Source organism: Sphaeramia orbicularis, chromosome 17, assembly GCF_902148855.1.
Source record: "Sphaeramia orbicularis chromosome 17, fSphaOr1.1, whole genome shotgun sequence".
In the NCBI taxonomy this organism is placed as follows: Eukaryota; Metazoa; Chordata; class Actinopteri; order Kurtiformes; family Apogonidae; genus Sphaeramia; species Sphaeramia orbicularis.
Window position 1 is genome coordinate 27,218,184 of NC_043973.1, and position 16,236 is coordinate 27,234,419.

The 16,236-nt window shown below is 37.3% G+C and overlaps 1 protein-coding gene across 6 annotated transcripts in view; it reads right to left on the reverse strand.

Moving 5' to 3' along the window:
- Positions 1-1,036: 1,036 nt before the first annotated feature.
- The window catches only part of st18 (ST18 C2H2C-type zinc finger transcription factor), a 39,597-nt gene continuing 24,397 nt past the window's right edge, over positions 1,037-16,236 (reverse strand). For 3 of the 6 annotated variants that reach the window (XM_030160024.1, XM_030160028.1, XM_030160029.1), the window contains 17 exons: positions 13,697-14,380; positions 12,868-13,002; positions 11,921-12,011; positions 11,734-11,826; positions 10,992-11,191; positions 10,462-10,661; positions 8,280-8,525; positions 7,087-7,199; positions 6,462-6,524; positions 6,087-6,155; positions 5,738-5,800; positions 5,251-5,331; positions 3,650-3,871; positions 3,416-3,501; positions 3,179-3,282; positions 2,920-3,066; positions 1,037-2,778 (listed from right to left, as the gene is read on the reverse strand). In XM_030160024.1, the coding sequence (XP_030015884.1) occupies positions 2,638-2,778; positions 2,920-3,066; positions 3,179-3,282; positions 3,416-3,501; positions 3,650-3,871; positions 5,251-5,331; positions 5,738-5,800; positions 6,087-6,155; positions 6,462-6,524; positions 7,087-7,199; positions 8,280-8,525; positions 10,462-10,661; positions 10,992-11,191; positions 11,734-11,826; positions 11,921-12,011; positions 12,868-13,002; positions 13,697-14,380 (2,738 nt within the window). In that variant the 3' untranslated portion in view covers positions 1,037-2,637. The remainder of the gene's footprint in view (positions 2,779-2,919; positions 3,067-3,178; positions 3,283-3,415; positions 3,502-3,649; positions 3,872-5,250; positions 5,332-5,737; positions 5,801-6,086; positions 6,156-6,461; positions 6,525-7,086; positions 7,200-8,279; positions 8,526-10,461; positions 10,662-10,991; positions 11,192-11,733; positions 11,827-11,920; positions 12,012-12,867; positions 13,003-13,696; positions 14,381-16,236) is intronic. The other 3 variants (XM_030160027.1, XM_030160025.1, XM_030160026.1) reach the window with 3 other exon arrangements.

Genomic DNA, 16,236 nt, shown 5'->3' on the forward strand with positions numbered 1-16,236 from the left:
TGGGCATCAACACTCCCACGCTGCCCAGACTACAGGAAAATCGGGTCATGTGATATATCAGGAAATATACTTTATTTGTCAGCCAGCAGGCTCGTATGTTGTCTGTGTTGTTATTTACTTCCACCACAGATTGAACTCACATTTAATATTTGGCCCTGGACTGTGTTTGTGTTTGTGTACTCCCTTCTTCAGTCTGAATCGTGCAAAAAGACATTAACTTAAATATGGTCTGAAATATCAATACACATCATTTCAGAGTTTGCAAATAGATTTAATTTTTAAGTTTTCTCGCTATTAGATAATGTACAGCAGAGAGCTTCTGTGTGATAAATAGGAACAACATATGATAAAGGAAAGCTGTCCGATAATTATGTAAAGAAAACCCTTTACTTGTATTTGTAACCTTAAAGACCTTAGCAGTAACCATTTCCTGTTGTTGTAGGTGCAATTCCTCATATTCACCACAAGGTGCTGCTGATACCTAAGGAAAGTTGATCCCTGTGACTTGTGAGTGACTCTGTTCTTATTTTACTGCGAGTGGAGAGTGGAGAAATCACACATCCATTTGAAAAGTTTATTTCTACCATACACAAACTGTACAACACAGCGCATATCTGTTTATTATGAAATAGTAAAAGTAATAGGAAGTTTCAATTTACAAACTACCCAAACTCAAAAAGCATTACATTTTAATGTAAAAGAAAAGAAAATACAATACAATTTCATATCATACTAATCGTTCCACAAAAAAGCATTTCACATTACAAAACATCAAATACTAACAGGGAAAAAATAAATATTATTCACAAAACTTCCTGAGCAAACAATGTGTGGTATAGGAATTAAATATAAGAAATTATAAATAAAGGATTGTTAGGTTTCAAGAATGTGATTCAATTTTAAAAGATTACATTTCTTTAAAACATACTGAATATTTGGATAAAATAGGGTCTTATTTTTTTCTGTAATTTGGCTCATTTGCTGTTTTGTTTTTTTCTTTGAAACTAGGCTACATGTCTTTGACTTCTTTTTGCGGAAATGAAAAATGTATTGCTCAAATGAATTACTGTGTCATGTTTTTTTTTCTCTTGGGCTCAACCTCATGTAAAATTGAGACGTATTACATTGACGTGACGACGGTGCCTGATTTTCTCCTTGTTGTGTTGAAGTTGAGGGCAGTGTGGTGAACTAAAAATACAAAATAATAGAAATACAAAAGTGCAATTGATGCAAACAAACAACTGATTAGCCAACAACTATCATTTGTGTATGTTTTCATTTCTTTTTGATGTTTTTTTTTATTTTTTGTGTCCTTTTTATTTTTTTTCTTTTTCTTTTTTTTTTCATTTAATGAAACTGAAATGCGAGTTGTAGTGGTGGTCAGCTCGGTTTTGAAACAGCTACTATTAAAATCTGCCCCAAGCATTACAAGAATATTCCAAGTGTAAGACTGGTTGAAATGTTAAGGCTTGTAAGCAGTTTAAGATAAAGCAGGAGTAGATGTTGTATTTTATTTAATTTTTTTAATGTACTCCTTTGTGTTTTTTTTTTTATCTCCATGCTAGCAAAAGTTAAAATAAACACCAGACTTTTCAATCTCAGTGGTGATATTTCAAAACCTGACTCTGAGATTACAGCTACTGGGACAACAGTATTGAAACAGTCATCGGGAACATTTCCTCCTATGAAAATAATTGTACTGTATAATAAATTAGACACCATCCACATAATACTGTCCTACCACAAAACATAGTACTCGTATATTTTTATGGATTCATATACATTTAGGCACATACTATATGCACACTCCAAAGTGTGTGCACAGAAGGCAGTTTAATATCTATATTAAAAAAATGAAAGACATCTTGACAAAGTGGATTTTTCATTTTTGTTGCACTTCTCTTGTGGCAAAGCAGAATCTGACATTCAGTTCACTGATGTTGCATTTTTGCTCAGTGTCGCCTCCTGTTTGCATTCAGCTGTTCACGTTATTGGTTACGAAGAAAAAAAGGGTACAGTACAGTTGCATTGCATTTTTCTTTTTTTGATTTCAGTGTTCACTTTGTCTTACCATACATTCAGTCTCCAATAAAGAGTAGAAAGCAAAAGCAATGCGTAAAAATATTTGTCATTTTGGTTGCTTTTCACTTTGAAGGGAGATCCAACTCAAGGTCTAATGATATAGGTTTTCAACACTAGATGGCGAAAGTATGCCATGAAATTGGAATGTGCTTCTACAGTGTGCAGAACATATTTTTCAATATTAAGCATTTACAGTTCCAGAAATAAATAAAAATCGAGGAAATAAATACACTGATGAACAAATATAATAATAAATAGCAATAATATAAGAATGACATGATCACGTACAGATTAAAATCAAGCAAACCATACAAAATAATTAAGTGCAAGAGGGGTAAAAATCTCACCAGGATAAACATATCAAGTGAATGCAGAAACAGTAAAAGCATCACAAATCTGGCTGGTAATGTTCTCAGTGCAGTGTATTTACCTGGAAATGTCGAACACATTTCCAAAAGCCTTGTCTTATACATGCAGCCAGGCCAGCACTCTTCAGTAAAATAGAGCTATCTAGTGCCATTATCCCAAGTCAAAGAAACCTCTGGGTAGTACAGCTTAAACATGGATGCCCTTAATAGCCTGTTTGATATTATCCAAGAGGGCCTTGCACTCTGGAGAGTATTCATGCTCCGAGTTGTTGTACATATCAGTTAATGTGTTCACATAGGCTTCAAAATTATGCTCACTGATGGGTCCCTGCAACAAAAACATGTTTGACTATTAGTGAAAATAGCACAGCAACAATTGACAATTCATACTGTATAAAATGACATTTTCCTACAGGACAGGTTAGATATAATGAGTTGGAGAAGAGTCTGTGGTCATGGCTTACTGTACCATTTGAGGCAGCTGAATGTCTGTTAGGCTGTTAATGAGAGCTTGGCTAAGGCGAGCGAGCTCCTTCAGAAGGCTGTCGTTGTGCTGTTCAATCATCTTGTTCTCCTCTTCAATTGTCTTCAGGTTACATTCCATAGATGAAATCTGCTTTCGGGGCAAAAAAACAGACAACTTGTCAAAATGCTAGAGCCAAGAACATAAAACACCTGTCTTAAAAAAAAAAAAAAAAAAAAAAAAAAATGCCAGAGTAAATACTTACCTGGGTTTGGAGCTGCATCATATCTGCTTCGATTTTCATGTTGGATTCGTTCAGTTCCTCTATTTCATGATCCAAGTGTTGAATGTCCTCTTTATTTTCAACACCTAAGTTACACAAGATTGTCTCATTTGTAATGTTTAATATGCTAATGTTGATGTTTCTAATGTCAAATGCAGGTGTCATATACTGCAAAAATCACTGTAATTGTTTGAAACACAGGAAATAAAAGTAGCTCACCACTGCTCGCTTTCAGTTTGATGGTCATCTCTTCCTCTGAGTGCTTTTTCTTGATACTTTGTGCATTCAGTGGGCAGCCCGACAAGCTGGTTCAGTAGATCACAAACGACATTTTCACATGAAACTTTCGCACTGACAGTGACTAACAGTAAAAGCAAAGGTGTTATTGTAAAGAATGCAACGTGTCGACCGGCAGCATTGTTTAGAGATAAAATGCAGTACAAGCGGCCTCACCTTCTGTGAGTGGCAAACACATTATTGGCATGTCCAAGGCCATTGCAGCCAGGCAAGGGACAATGGGGCAGTTCCTGTTTATTGGCCTTCCAGGCAAAGGGCAAGCCATTGATGGACGACTCCTTCTGTCTTTTGGCAGCAAGTGGACAACTGCTTGCACTGCGGTGGGAGGTGTATTTCCCCGATATATGGCCCTGGCCGTCACATCCCATTACTGGACACCTACCAGAGAAACAAACACAGAGTTGTACATATTTGTTCATCAGTGTTTTTTGTCATTTCATACAGGGAGAAAGATTCCTGCAACTAAAATGCATTTTAAGGTGCATTTGATAATATTTTTCTGCTCAAGATATTTATCAAACACTTGTTAACCTGCGGAGAATGAAAAAAAAAAAATAGTAAAACAAAGTCATCGTCTGAGATCATTTAAAATCTGTTTTAATAACTAGACCGGAAGATTTGTTAACCATTAAGTTGATTAATCCAGCCAAATGCTGATTAAAAATAAAGTCTCCAAAACTAGAAATGGACTCAACTAATCGCATTAAACACAAGTTAGTAATCCTTGAGTTAGAAAAAGCGCTGTGTACATTTTATGGTTACTGATATTTGTGCTTAAAAACATGAACTCATGCTGAATATCATTAAGAGTTTGTCAGTTGCATTTCCAGGCCTGTTTTCTGCAGGTCAGTAATGGAGTGACATGAATTACAGATAATTGTCATGTATCCCCTCATGCGAAAGAATGTAATTTGGAGGTGGCTCACCCTTTCCCTTATTGATAAAGGTGAAAGGTCACCTGAGATGATACAAATGGCACACATGCTGTAGAGTGCTGCCACAAAAAGCCTGTTTCAGCATTTTGTTACTCGACAGCACAGTAGCACTTAGAGGACAAAACAACACCAGCCCCACTACTTACATCCACCACAGGTAGGTAGCTTGATGCAACGCACCAGGACAATGGAAGCATGCCATATGGCCCACTATTTACAATAATCTAGGGACATTTGCTACCCTCCCCCTTTCTCTCCCTTTCTCTCTTAATGTGTATGAGATCTATTCCAGCCTAATTCCTAAGCTCATGCCCTTGCATTAGTAATTAAAAAGAAAAAATCAGTGTCCAGATGTATAAGTAAACAAGGGCTCATATATCTGACTTTGGATTTAAAAAGCAAATCAATTACATTATTTTTTTCCAATAACACTTTCACAGACAACAGAGTGAACAGTGATTAAGCTATAAATGAGTGCACTGGCTTCGGCGCAGGCAATTCAACATTTTCTTAATATACTATAATTATAAAGAAAGCACTCAGAGGAGTGATAAGCCAGATATTTCATTCAGAAAATAGGAAAAAAAATACAAAACCCCGGAAAAGCCCACAAAAACACACTGCTAATCCTTAGAAAATAATTCACTAATGTTACACCAAGAGAAGTATTATTTTCTTTGTTTAACTTAATGGCCTGCAGGTATAATGCCCCTGGGGCTGAGCACAGCAGCGTGATGTATTTTCTACAATAGTTTTCCATTTTTATATATTTATTTTTGAAACAAATACGCATGACAGCATGGGATGACAACAATATCTTACTTAAGCTCTTGCTCATCTTTTTCATCTTTGTTTGGTGTGAGCTTAAAACCTCCTTTTCTGGCACGTGGACATCCTGACAAGCTGAAGATGGACAGAAATAAAACAGAATGAAAAACTATCCTACAGCTTAAACATAGTAAACATAGTAATATACAGCGTTATTAATGTCTGAGTTGTACACATTCTAAGGCAGATAGATAGATAGATGGATGGATAGATAGATAGATAGATAGATAGATAGATAGATAGATAGATAGATAGATAGATAGATAGATAGATAGATAGATAGATAGATAGATAGATAGATAGATAGATAGATAGATAGATAGATAGATAGATGGCAGGCAGACAGTAAATAAATCAATAAAAACCAGACATTAAAAAGTGCAGCATGTTTGTTGCATAAAGTGAGACTTTCACCATCTGTTTGAATGTTATGCATCTGACAAATGTATTCCATGCTCAGTTTTGACGATTTCTCCGTTACCTTCTGTGCGAAGCATAGTTCCCAGTCACATGTCCAGATCCATCACAACCAGGTGTTGGGCACCTGTGAGTTGAGAGACACAGGGACCAGGTGCTTTTTACAGCAAAAGACTTTGAGCAGCGGATTCATGCTAATATGTAGAAAAGTAGCAGAAATACGGGACAACTTTGTGTTAAGTAAACTGACATCATGCATAATGTATATCGGAAATGGGAGGAAAAAAGGGAAAGGAAAGGGAAGGGAAAGGGAAGGAAAAGGGAAGCGTTGACCCGAGTTAATGTAAAACCAGGCTGCCTGGTTTAATGTGCAAAAATCCTTTAGCAACAATAACAGTTTGGAAAACACATACTTTAGTTCCTGAGAGTTGGCTGCCATCAGTGATTTGAGTGTTTTGTCAGCCAGGGGACATCCAGACACACTAGAGAGGATAAAGAGCTAACAGTCATTTTAATGCACTCTTTGATCACAGCTGAATTAAATCATCTTAATACAATGTCTCAATGCATATTTATACAAATTATTTGGAAACACAATTCTGCGTTCTCTTCATGCAAAAGGTTTTAAATGTCACTTCAACTTAGAAACAAATCACACATTATGTGATATAAACACTAGCTTTATGAGCGCCTTTTACTGTAATAATCAGCACAATTAAACAATCAGTATTGTTTCCTTTATCTATAGATCTGCCCGGCGCTAATGAGTGTGTAATTAATTACAGTACCTCCGATGTGATGCATAATTCCCCGTCACATGGCCACTGCCGTCACAGCCTGGGGTCGGACAGCTGCACGAGAACACAAATCATTTAATACACAGATTACTCTACTTCCCACCGACTTTCCAAGCTTACACTGAATCTTTCTTTTACACTGAGACCTTTTCATGGGCATTAAGAGTTAGTACAGCGGGAAATTTAGTAGAAAATGATTGTACTGCGCATCATTCAGTTTTATGTCTCTGAATGTCATTTAGGGAATCTCAGAGTTGCTGTTCTGCAGAAACTAGAGGATCCTACTTTACTCAAATGTGTTGTAATTCTCAAGAGGAGACCCAGCAGAGCATGCACTCTAACTACAAGAGTCAAGAGTTGTAAGCTTGTACAGGACATACAGGCAGAAAACTCACTTTCAAATAGATACATTTCTTCTCCACATGAACCTGCAGACATACCAGTGAGTTTCAGTGGGATTGGACTCACTAATGTATATCATACTGTCCTAGACATCTTTATTATCAGCACTGGCCATCTGTCAAAAGCCTTTTCAGAGGTAAACTCATTATGCACAGTCGACTGAAATGTTTGACCCCTCCCCTTTAAGACAACCCCAGTGTTTGACAGAGCCTACCTCAGCAGCTCTTTCTTTGAATCTCTTAATAGCAGCTTGGTTTTGGGGCTCATCATGCTGCCGTCTCCTTGATAGTGCTGCTCCTCCAAAGAGACCTGATCAAAATCCTCCTGCCGGGAAACAAGGAATAACATACTCCTAAATGTCCACAATATCAAACCTGGCCAGGATCTGCAATGACCTAAAAGTGAATAATTAATGAAAAGCCCCATTTAATACTCTTAAAACACAAGCCTCAGGGTTAGAGTACAAAGTAGAGATTATGCTTAAGGATACATATACTGTAGTAAATCATACATCCTTTTAAAGTCATACTTAATCCACACAGTATTTATGATGTATAGCCATGACGTATGGATTTCTTTTTTTTCCACAGATAAGATTCTGCAGTCACCAGATGTTGTGTATCATGTGAAAGCAGGTCAAATGTACTTTTGATAGGAACTACAAATAAATAGCATTAAAACAAATGCAAGAAGATATGATTAGGATTTATACAGGCCTTTGGGCAAAAATGTGGAGAAACCATAAGTTTATATACAGTAAAAACAAACTGAGTTAATTTAAGTAAATGCCTTCTTAGTTGAAAGACACTGTTGCCCGTAAAGTTAGAATAATTTTGTTTTCAGACACATTCCTTTTTTTTTTTATTCCTTTTTACACACATAAGTAATCATTTTGACCCAGTACTGTAATTACAAACTGAATCCTAGTTACACTTTATCTATCAAGAATAAATCACATTATCACAATCATTTCATGAAAAGAGGTAAAAATATTTTATTCCAACTTGTTTCCAACTTGATTCCAATATTTCTAAAGTGAGCGGAATTACATTTGTCAAGTAATGTTTCTATCATTCACAATCCCTTTGCCAAATATTTTGAGTAATATTTAAATTTTGGATTTCAGAGGAAAATAAAATTTTAAAACCCTAATTATTATTAATTGTTTAAAGAAATTGAGAATTTAAAGATTAGGGGTTTATAAACGACTTCTGACAAAGGCCTCTTTCCAAGAAAATAATGAACCGCATTCTCAGTTATGTGTTTTAATCTGTTAGTTTTCTCTTTCTGTGTTTTATTAGTCTATTTCCTGACTGACACAGCATAATAATCCAATAGTGTGTATTTCTTGCTATTTTAGTTTACAGTTTTGGGTTGAAAAATGCGTTGTTTTTATTTTGTTTGTACCTCTTTGTCCTGTAAAACATGTGCTTTGCTGAAGTTGACAGGGATGTGGCTCTCCCAGCCGTCTCTGTCACTCAGTTGTTGATAGAAAGCTGGGCTGATGAGCATGCTCCCACTTTTGGCCACTGCGGACTCAGGAGGAGGCAGCAGGTCGTCTGAAGGCAACTTCGTCTGGACTTTTGTGTTGTCCTTGCACTTCTTCATACTCAGGTCCAGTGTGCCATTTTCATCCACCTCTATGAGCATGTCCTTAAGACAAAGCAGATTGACTTCCACTATTAAAATAGAGTTAATGATGAAAAGTGTTTTTGAGAAAATAATTACCATCACAACAAATATTCAAAAACAAATTGGCCTGAGGATAGAAATTAAACCTATATTTAAATAAGTTGAAGAATGTTAAAAAAAATAAATAAATAAGTGTGATGGCTTATGAATATGACAACAAATATACAGTAAACTTGAACCAAATTAACATAAAAAAATAACAGAATAGACAAACATTATTTTTTTATATAATTCATACAGTGGTTATCTCACACCAGACAAAGTACCAAACTAAGCCAGCGTTAATTCTGCTGAACACCAAAAAAATAATAATAATAATCACTGGTGTGTAGTTTTTCAGTGACAGCTGTGTCATCTGTTTTCTAGGACACACAACCAAGTTGGCAGCTGGGGGTGGGGTGGGGTAGTGGTGGTGGTGTGTATGTGGGGGGGGGTTTACTGGTTTTAGGTCATCATTATTATAGCAAAAATTAAAAGCTTAATGTGGCATAAGTTTGCTTGCTGACAGATGTGTTTGTCGTTCAGCGTCGAATCGCAATAGCATGATGACTTATGGCTGTTTTATGGTATTAAAAGTTTTACCTCATTAAATGTTGAAATCCTGTCCATAAATGAAACCAATTATTCAACGCATATGTTTCATTAAACCCTATACATCATTATTTTTGTAACAAAGGGGAGCCTTTCAAATTAATTAAAGGGTATAATTTTCCTGAACACTGGATGTGGCTGTCCACTTTAATTATCCAGCCATTTGATGATGTGTGTACCTAATCAAAACAGGACCAGTGTAAAACTAACGGCTGCGCTTTTTGCGATTTATTTTGATTCTAATTATGTTTTTAGTAAAATTATACAAAAACTAAAACTCACATCTTAGTTATTTCAATTATTTTTGCTATTGATAAATTAAGCATTCAATTAATAAGCTTGTATTCACACTTTAAAGGCTAGCTTTAAGGTGATTTTCTGTGTGTGATATTTCAAAGTGAAACATACATATGCAGATAAGTTAAAGCATCCGACAGCATATAACACCCTAAATATGGCCCTTCTTTTCAGACTTGAAAGCTGTTCTTTATTTTGTACATCTCTCCAAGACAACTAAGCTGTAAATGAGAACAGATGATTAACTTGCTAACACTGTTTTATTCATTCAGTGGGCCGGTACCTGGTACAGGGCCACATTCTCAGCTCAACAAGCTGGGAGACAAGGATCTGTGCTGTGTAGGTGTGGAAACCTTGAATCATCTACAGTACAGTGTGCACGTATGTAACCCACAGAATCTGATCAATATTAATCATAAGGTGACTTTAGAAAAAGTTGTGCAGCACTGGGAGATAATAACTGCAAAAGGAGAAAATGTGCAGACATTTCCAACATGGAGAGGAGTTTGGATTTTGTGTGAATTAAACTTTTTAGATGTTAACTCCTTTAGCTAATTGGCTTAATCCATCGAAATGCTTTTAAAGACTATCTGCTGTAGACACACACGGTCCATGCTGGATCATATAACTAAGCAAAATATCCTCTGCCATCTGCAGTGTTCAAGATGCAGTTTCAGACAACAGTTCAGGGTTTTTACATGCCAGCTGATGTCGAAACAAAATACAATACCACATGTTTAAAAAAAAAAAAAAAGAAAAAAAAAAAGACAAGTAGTTGTAATTGGGAAAGAAGGCGAATTGTCTTTCTTCTTTTGATGTGATTACACAAATTTTCATTTGTGTACATTAAAGCTTTACGGAGTGAAAACCTCCTTGTTTTTCTGCCACCAGAGTGCCAAGCTTCCTTTGCCAAAATCTGTCTTTTGATGTCTTCCCTTTTTATACACAAATCAGAGTTCCTTTAAAATGACCACATTAAATACCTTTCCAAGTGGTCTAATTTGATTACCTTTGTGGAGGTTGCCAAGGGCCGGCCAGCGACAGCCTCCATGTTCTTCCGGTAGCGAGTGGAGAGGTTAAGGATGGCGGCGGTTGCCGCTGCAGCTTGGAGACCATCTTCTTTTTTGAATTGACTTGGTGGGCTGTGCTGACCAGAGGTGGGCAGGCGGCCACCTGGAGCACCAAGGAAGCCAGGATACTGCTGAGGTGCTAAAAGACAAATAATTAGCGAGTAATTTAGTCCCCAAGACACCAGGTGTACCCAAACTTAATAAAGAAAAAATCATGTTTTAAGGTCTTGTTTGTGATTAGCAAAGTGTAGTGATTACATAAATATAATCTTTAAAATATGACATATGAATATAAAATGAATATAGAGTCTATTTTAAAGATGCATTTTAAATAGATACATTTTTGCATGGAGCAAAAGGTAAAAATTAAACATGAATTTTCTGAATTTAATCCCTTTTCTACAATATTTTATCTTGCAGATTAAAAATTAAGTTTTTTTTTCTTTGCAGGAAAAAAGATCAAACTTACAATCAGGGAAAGGTGACATTTCCTGGTCCTGGTTGGTGCCTATCAGTGGCTGTTTGCCGAACACTTGTGCATCAAAGCTGGCATAATCAAACCGGATTCTGCTGTACTCTTTTGTGAGGCTCGTTTGCAAGGCGGCTACTGGATGCGAGAGCCTGTAGTTCAACTGGTTCATCTCAAACTTCTTTATCAAACCAATGGCTCTATAAGGAGACAAAAAAAAGACCACGTTATTGTATAAAACTTCTGAAATAAGGTGCCTGACAAGTTCATAGAAGGGAGTTAAGTACAGACATTGTGTTAGAACCATTCAGGGATGCCAGTGCTTTTGTACACATAGTCTGGGATCTGATGTGTGTTGTAGATCCACAGCCAGGTTGCCAGACTAATTAATATAGTAGGAGTGGGCATTCTGCCCATGATATATCCACAGGGAACAAAGAGTTCTGCTCTTTTATCATCTCTAATAGAGAGGAACTCACAGGACCAGCAACCATTGCTTATGTCTGCTTGGAAAGCTTGAAATAGACTGTGTGTTCTGTTGGGATCAGTGAATAAAATTATCCCACAGTCTCCTCAACAATAATAGGGTTTATCAGTTTTTTGCATAACCTCTGTTATATTTGTAGAACTTTGGTCCACAACAATGCTGCACATGGTTTCTAGAAGTTCATCGTAATTATTTTTCTGCACATGCAACCACAGCGATAGCAGTGAAAATCCCTAACGTTATCTGGCATTATACCTCGGTGAACGGTCAGGTGTTTGTCTGCATTTCAGGCTCTCGTCCTGAGGTTTGGAGACCTTCACTGCAGCAGCGATGGGGCAGCCTGAGAGACTGGTCAAGGAGGAAATCAAACACATTAGCCTAATACAGTAACTCATCTACAAGCAGGGTGCAGGTTTCTAATGGCTTTCTACTGTGGCTGTACCTCCGGTGGGTGCTACGGTTGCTGTTGACATGGCCTCTTCCTGTGCACCCGGGTGTAGGGCACTTGAGGACGTTCTCATGCATGGCCAGAACTGAGGGGACAAGGACAGAAACAGGAGAAAATCTTAGTGGAAGAAACACCGGGATTTGAGTGATTTTATATGTAGTCAAACTGAGGAATTACAAGATGCTAAATAAATATACCAAGCAGTAAACATGCTGGATGTAAACCAAAAACATATTTTCATGTAGTAAATGTCGATTTATGTAACTAGTGGGTACATTAGTGCCTATAGAGCAAAGATCCTACAGAGACAGAAACAGAGGAAAAAAGCAAAAGGATTTTTCATTGTAAGAAACGCTGTAATGTGGCTGAAATGTAAATAGCTTAGTGCAAAGAGGAGCGTAACAAGACAGCTGATTATATTCTTCAAAACAAACACGTCGTTAAAGGTCCGCTCTGTATCCTTAGAAACTTCCTTTCTGTACATATTCTCCAATTAGTTTGTTGGAGTTGTCTATTTATTTTTGAATACTGCGTTAGCTAGCCCTTTGATTTGCAAATACTGCCTCCAGTCTAAGAGCATGCGCTTTTTTGAAAAAAGTTAATTACTTTTTCTGTTCCTTTTGTAACATTACTGTTTAATGTTGGATGTTTGTGGAGTTATATTGAAATGACTTAACAATCACCAATGAAAAAAGAACTCAGTATGCACACATTACAACACATTACTGAGAGGGAGAGAGAGAAATCCTTTAAGTTTATTTGAAAACTTTCATGCACATCTTTGAATTTAACTAAGTGTATGAGTGAGTTTTTCTTGTTTTAGGGCCTGCGCTAAGAGGATTCCAGTGACTGTGGTTGATTGTAAATCCTGAACATTTCCTGGCAGTTTTTAAATATAATTATAAATCATCCTTATACACAGAACTTGTTGCATGACTTACTTTCTGGAGGAACTCTGACTTTATGAGGACACCCAGACAAACTCCTGTGATGTGGGTACAGGCCGGTCACATGACCAGTGCCGTCGCATCCAGGAGTTGGACACTTTATATCCTTCTTATCTGTCCGTGGAGAATCTGCAGACACAGCGATATAAGATTTGACACAGAGTTTATATAATTGATATTCCTGCACTGCTGCCAAGAAACGCAGAACTACGTGGAAAGAGAAATATACATATAATGTACTTGTACTTTTCTGTCAACAGGAGGTCAACAGATTGAAATCTCATGCGAGCCAGACATTTTTTTTTTTTTTTTTTAACAAAATGCATCTATTAATCTGTCGTTTTAGTTAAGGCTTCAGTTCAACACAGAGCATTCACTTCTTAATGCCTATCCATCGAAAGATTACATCTAGGATTACACATTTAGCTGCAGTCATTTGAAGAATCAGAGGGAAACATGAGAGGTACTTTAGGAGGATTTAAGACTTATGGTCATGGTTAAATATCCAGTTGATTCCTATCAAAATCCAATATTCTGAGTAGTAGCAATTCCATCAGAAAATTTTGTCTTCTTTATTTTAGTCTGTTTATTTATTACTTCACTTGTTGCCAAAATGTTTTTAGTGCTTAAGAGGATTTCCACCCTCTCATCCCCCCCATCGCTTTGGTTCTTTTATTCCTTTTAATGTATTTGATCACCCAATCATCCAAATCACAAGGGGTCTATGAGATTTACACTGGATGCATACTCTGAACTACTTTTTTAAACCTATCCTTAAATCTTTGCGTTATGATTATCAATACATCAGGATCTTTGTCCTTACCTTTTCCTGAATGATAATTCAGTCTGCCGTCCATGTCCATCATCCTCTGGTGTCTTCTCTCGTTGGTCATCTGCTCCAGGAGGAAGCGGTCCATCTCCCTGTAGGCGTGGTGCAGGACCTGTCTTTGCTCCGTCTGCAGAGCGATGGCCTGTTCCAACAGGCTGAAGTTCACTCTCCCCCGGCTCATTTCCAGGCCTCTCTCATGGAGGCCCAGCGCCCAACCTTCCAGTCGGGTCGGCCTCTCCGTCTCAGGCTCCCCCTCGCTGTCCTCATCGGCGGGGAGAGGCCTGTACCTCAGCGCTTCAGTCTGAAAAACACTGACTCTGTCCACCGGACCATCTAGGTCTGAGTTGAGCTCTTCGTTCTGGAGGTCGGTCCTGCATGAAAGGTCCTCGGAGGGTCTGGAGGGGCTGCAGCTGGAGCCGTTCACCTTTGCAGACAGAGACAGGGGTTCCCAGTCTGCTTCCCTCATGTCTCTGTATGGACTGTGTGGCGATGACGCCCCACTCATCCTTTCTTGACTTTGGTCTTCTTCTTCATTATTTAGGAGTGCCTCATCATCTTCATCTATCATTGGTTCAGAGGTTTCTCCCTCACACTGAGAGCCATTAGATGTAACTTCAGACCACCCCAGTGAATCTCCGTTTCTACTGCCCACTCCATTGATTGCATTTAAGTTTCCATCTGAAATAACAAGAAAACACTCATTACTTCATGCGCCTTCAAGTCCTTTGTGAGCCTTCAGTCACACAGAATAAGAATTGTTTGTCCTATGTAATCTGTAAATCCTTTTAAGGTTTTAGATTTTATGTTACTTTTCGACAAACGTCTTGATAAAAACATGTTTTTCATAACCGTCTAGATTTATAAGAACACATGTTGCAGTGTAAATCATAATCAGGACGACAGATGCAAGATTTCCGAGCAATTCCACAAGTATATTTTGGAAAACATACATTCAATGACCCTTCATTCTGCTAGTTGAACATGAAACCTAGAGATGAGAAACACAATTGTTTTCTTCTTCCTGAGTGTCACCAAAATGAAACAACGTGGATGAGATTATGCAGGGATTTACACTGCACTCGACAGTAAACATCAGTTTCTCATTAGTTACAAGTATTTTCAAGTGCAAGCTAAGCAGAAACATCTTGTCATCTGCACAAAAACTGATTTAAAAACACATAATTATTGTTTCTAGGGATGAGGACATGAAAATTGAAGAGGATTCCTGAAACACAGATGTAGGAAAATGCAAACAAAACGAGGAGTAACAGTGAGCTGCTGCGTATGTGACAGAACTTCATTTTATTTTACAAACAGAATAACATCGCTTGGATTAATTTTTTTTTTAAATTACTTGTATTTCTTCCAGAAGCTTTCAGTAAACAATAAACATATTTTTTAATGTTGAAAAGAGCAAAAGAGAAGAACTTCCTGCTAATACAAAATTTTTCCGACATTGTGTAGTAATTGTAGTCATGATTTATATTAGTTTCACAAACGCAAATACTCAATTACTATAATGAAAATAAAAAAAGAGCAGATTAATTCTTGTTGGTTAACATATTTTTGATACATACACTAGCATAATGCAGAATTAGTACATATTTGTGGATTTTTACACTCATTCTGTGTAATTTCTTTTTTACATCTTATTTTGTTGAGTGCCTTCAAAAATTTAATTTCCACTGACCTTTGACCATGTGTCTTTTAGCAGAAATCCGGGTCATACATTCAGAACGATTTACACTCGACATATAAAGACTGTGTGATGTCTTATGTACTAACTGTCTGATCAGTGGAACGGACAAAGAGGGTTAGGGTTATCCCTCAAAATGCATCCGACACAACACTTTATTAACACCACTGATTATATTAAGACTTGGTCAGTGATTAACAATGGAAAGCTATCATCTGGATTGATTCAACCAAATCTCTCTTGATCCTCCAAAACCATTCAAACTTATGCTCTATTAAAGCTCTTTGGGCTCTAAGGGTTTTTACTTTCAGTAGGCTGGGCTGTTGCTCTATATCCTCTTAAGTGGCTACACATTACTATAAAATAGGATTCAATAGGTTGAGAAGACAGATAGAGATGGATTGCGAGAATCAGATCACACACTGCTGAGGATGATACAAACATTATCAGATAACTTATTAATGTGCAGCACAAAAACTTAATCCTCACCAAAATACCTCTTAAATCAGTCTGCAGTGGAATTGTTAGGTTTCATATGCATTTTAATCGGGCAACATTACAACACGTTACTATCTGTTCCCTGCTGTGAAAAATATTTGACGAGATGTCTAAAGACAAACCCTGTTGAATGAAAAATTAAAGCCAGTTACACGTATTTACATTTATGAGGCAAGGAACAAGGGTTTTGTTTTTCATCCAGATGGACTCCCAGGCCTGACACAGCCGCATACAGTCAGACAAGCACACAGACGTATACACATTCACGTACACACACGGACACAGAAGTGCAGTGAAAAAAGGAAAGAGATGGAGGAAAAAAACTTGGATCCCTCCGGTG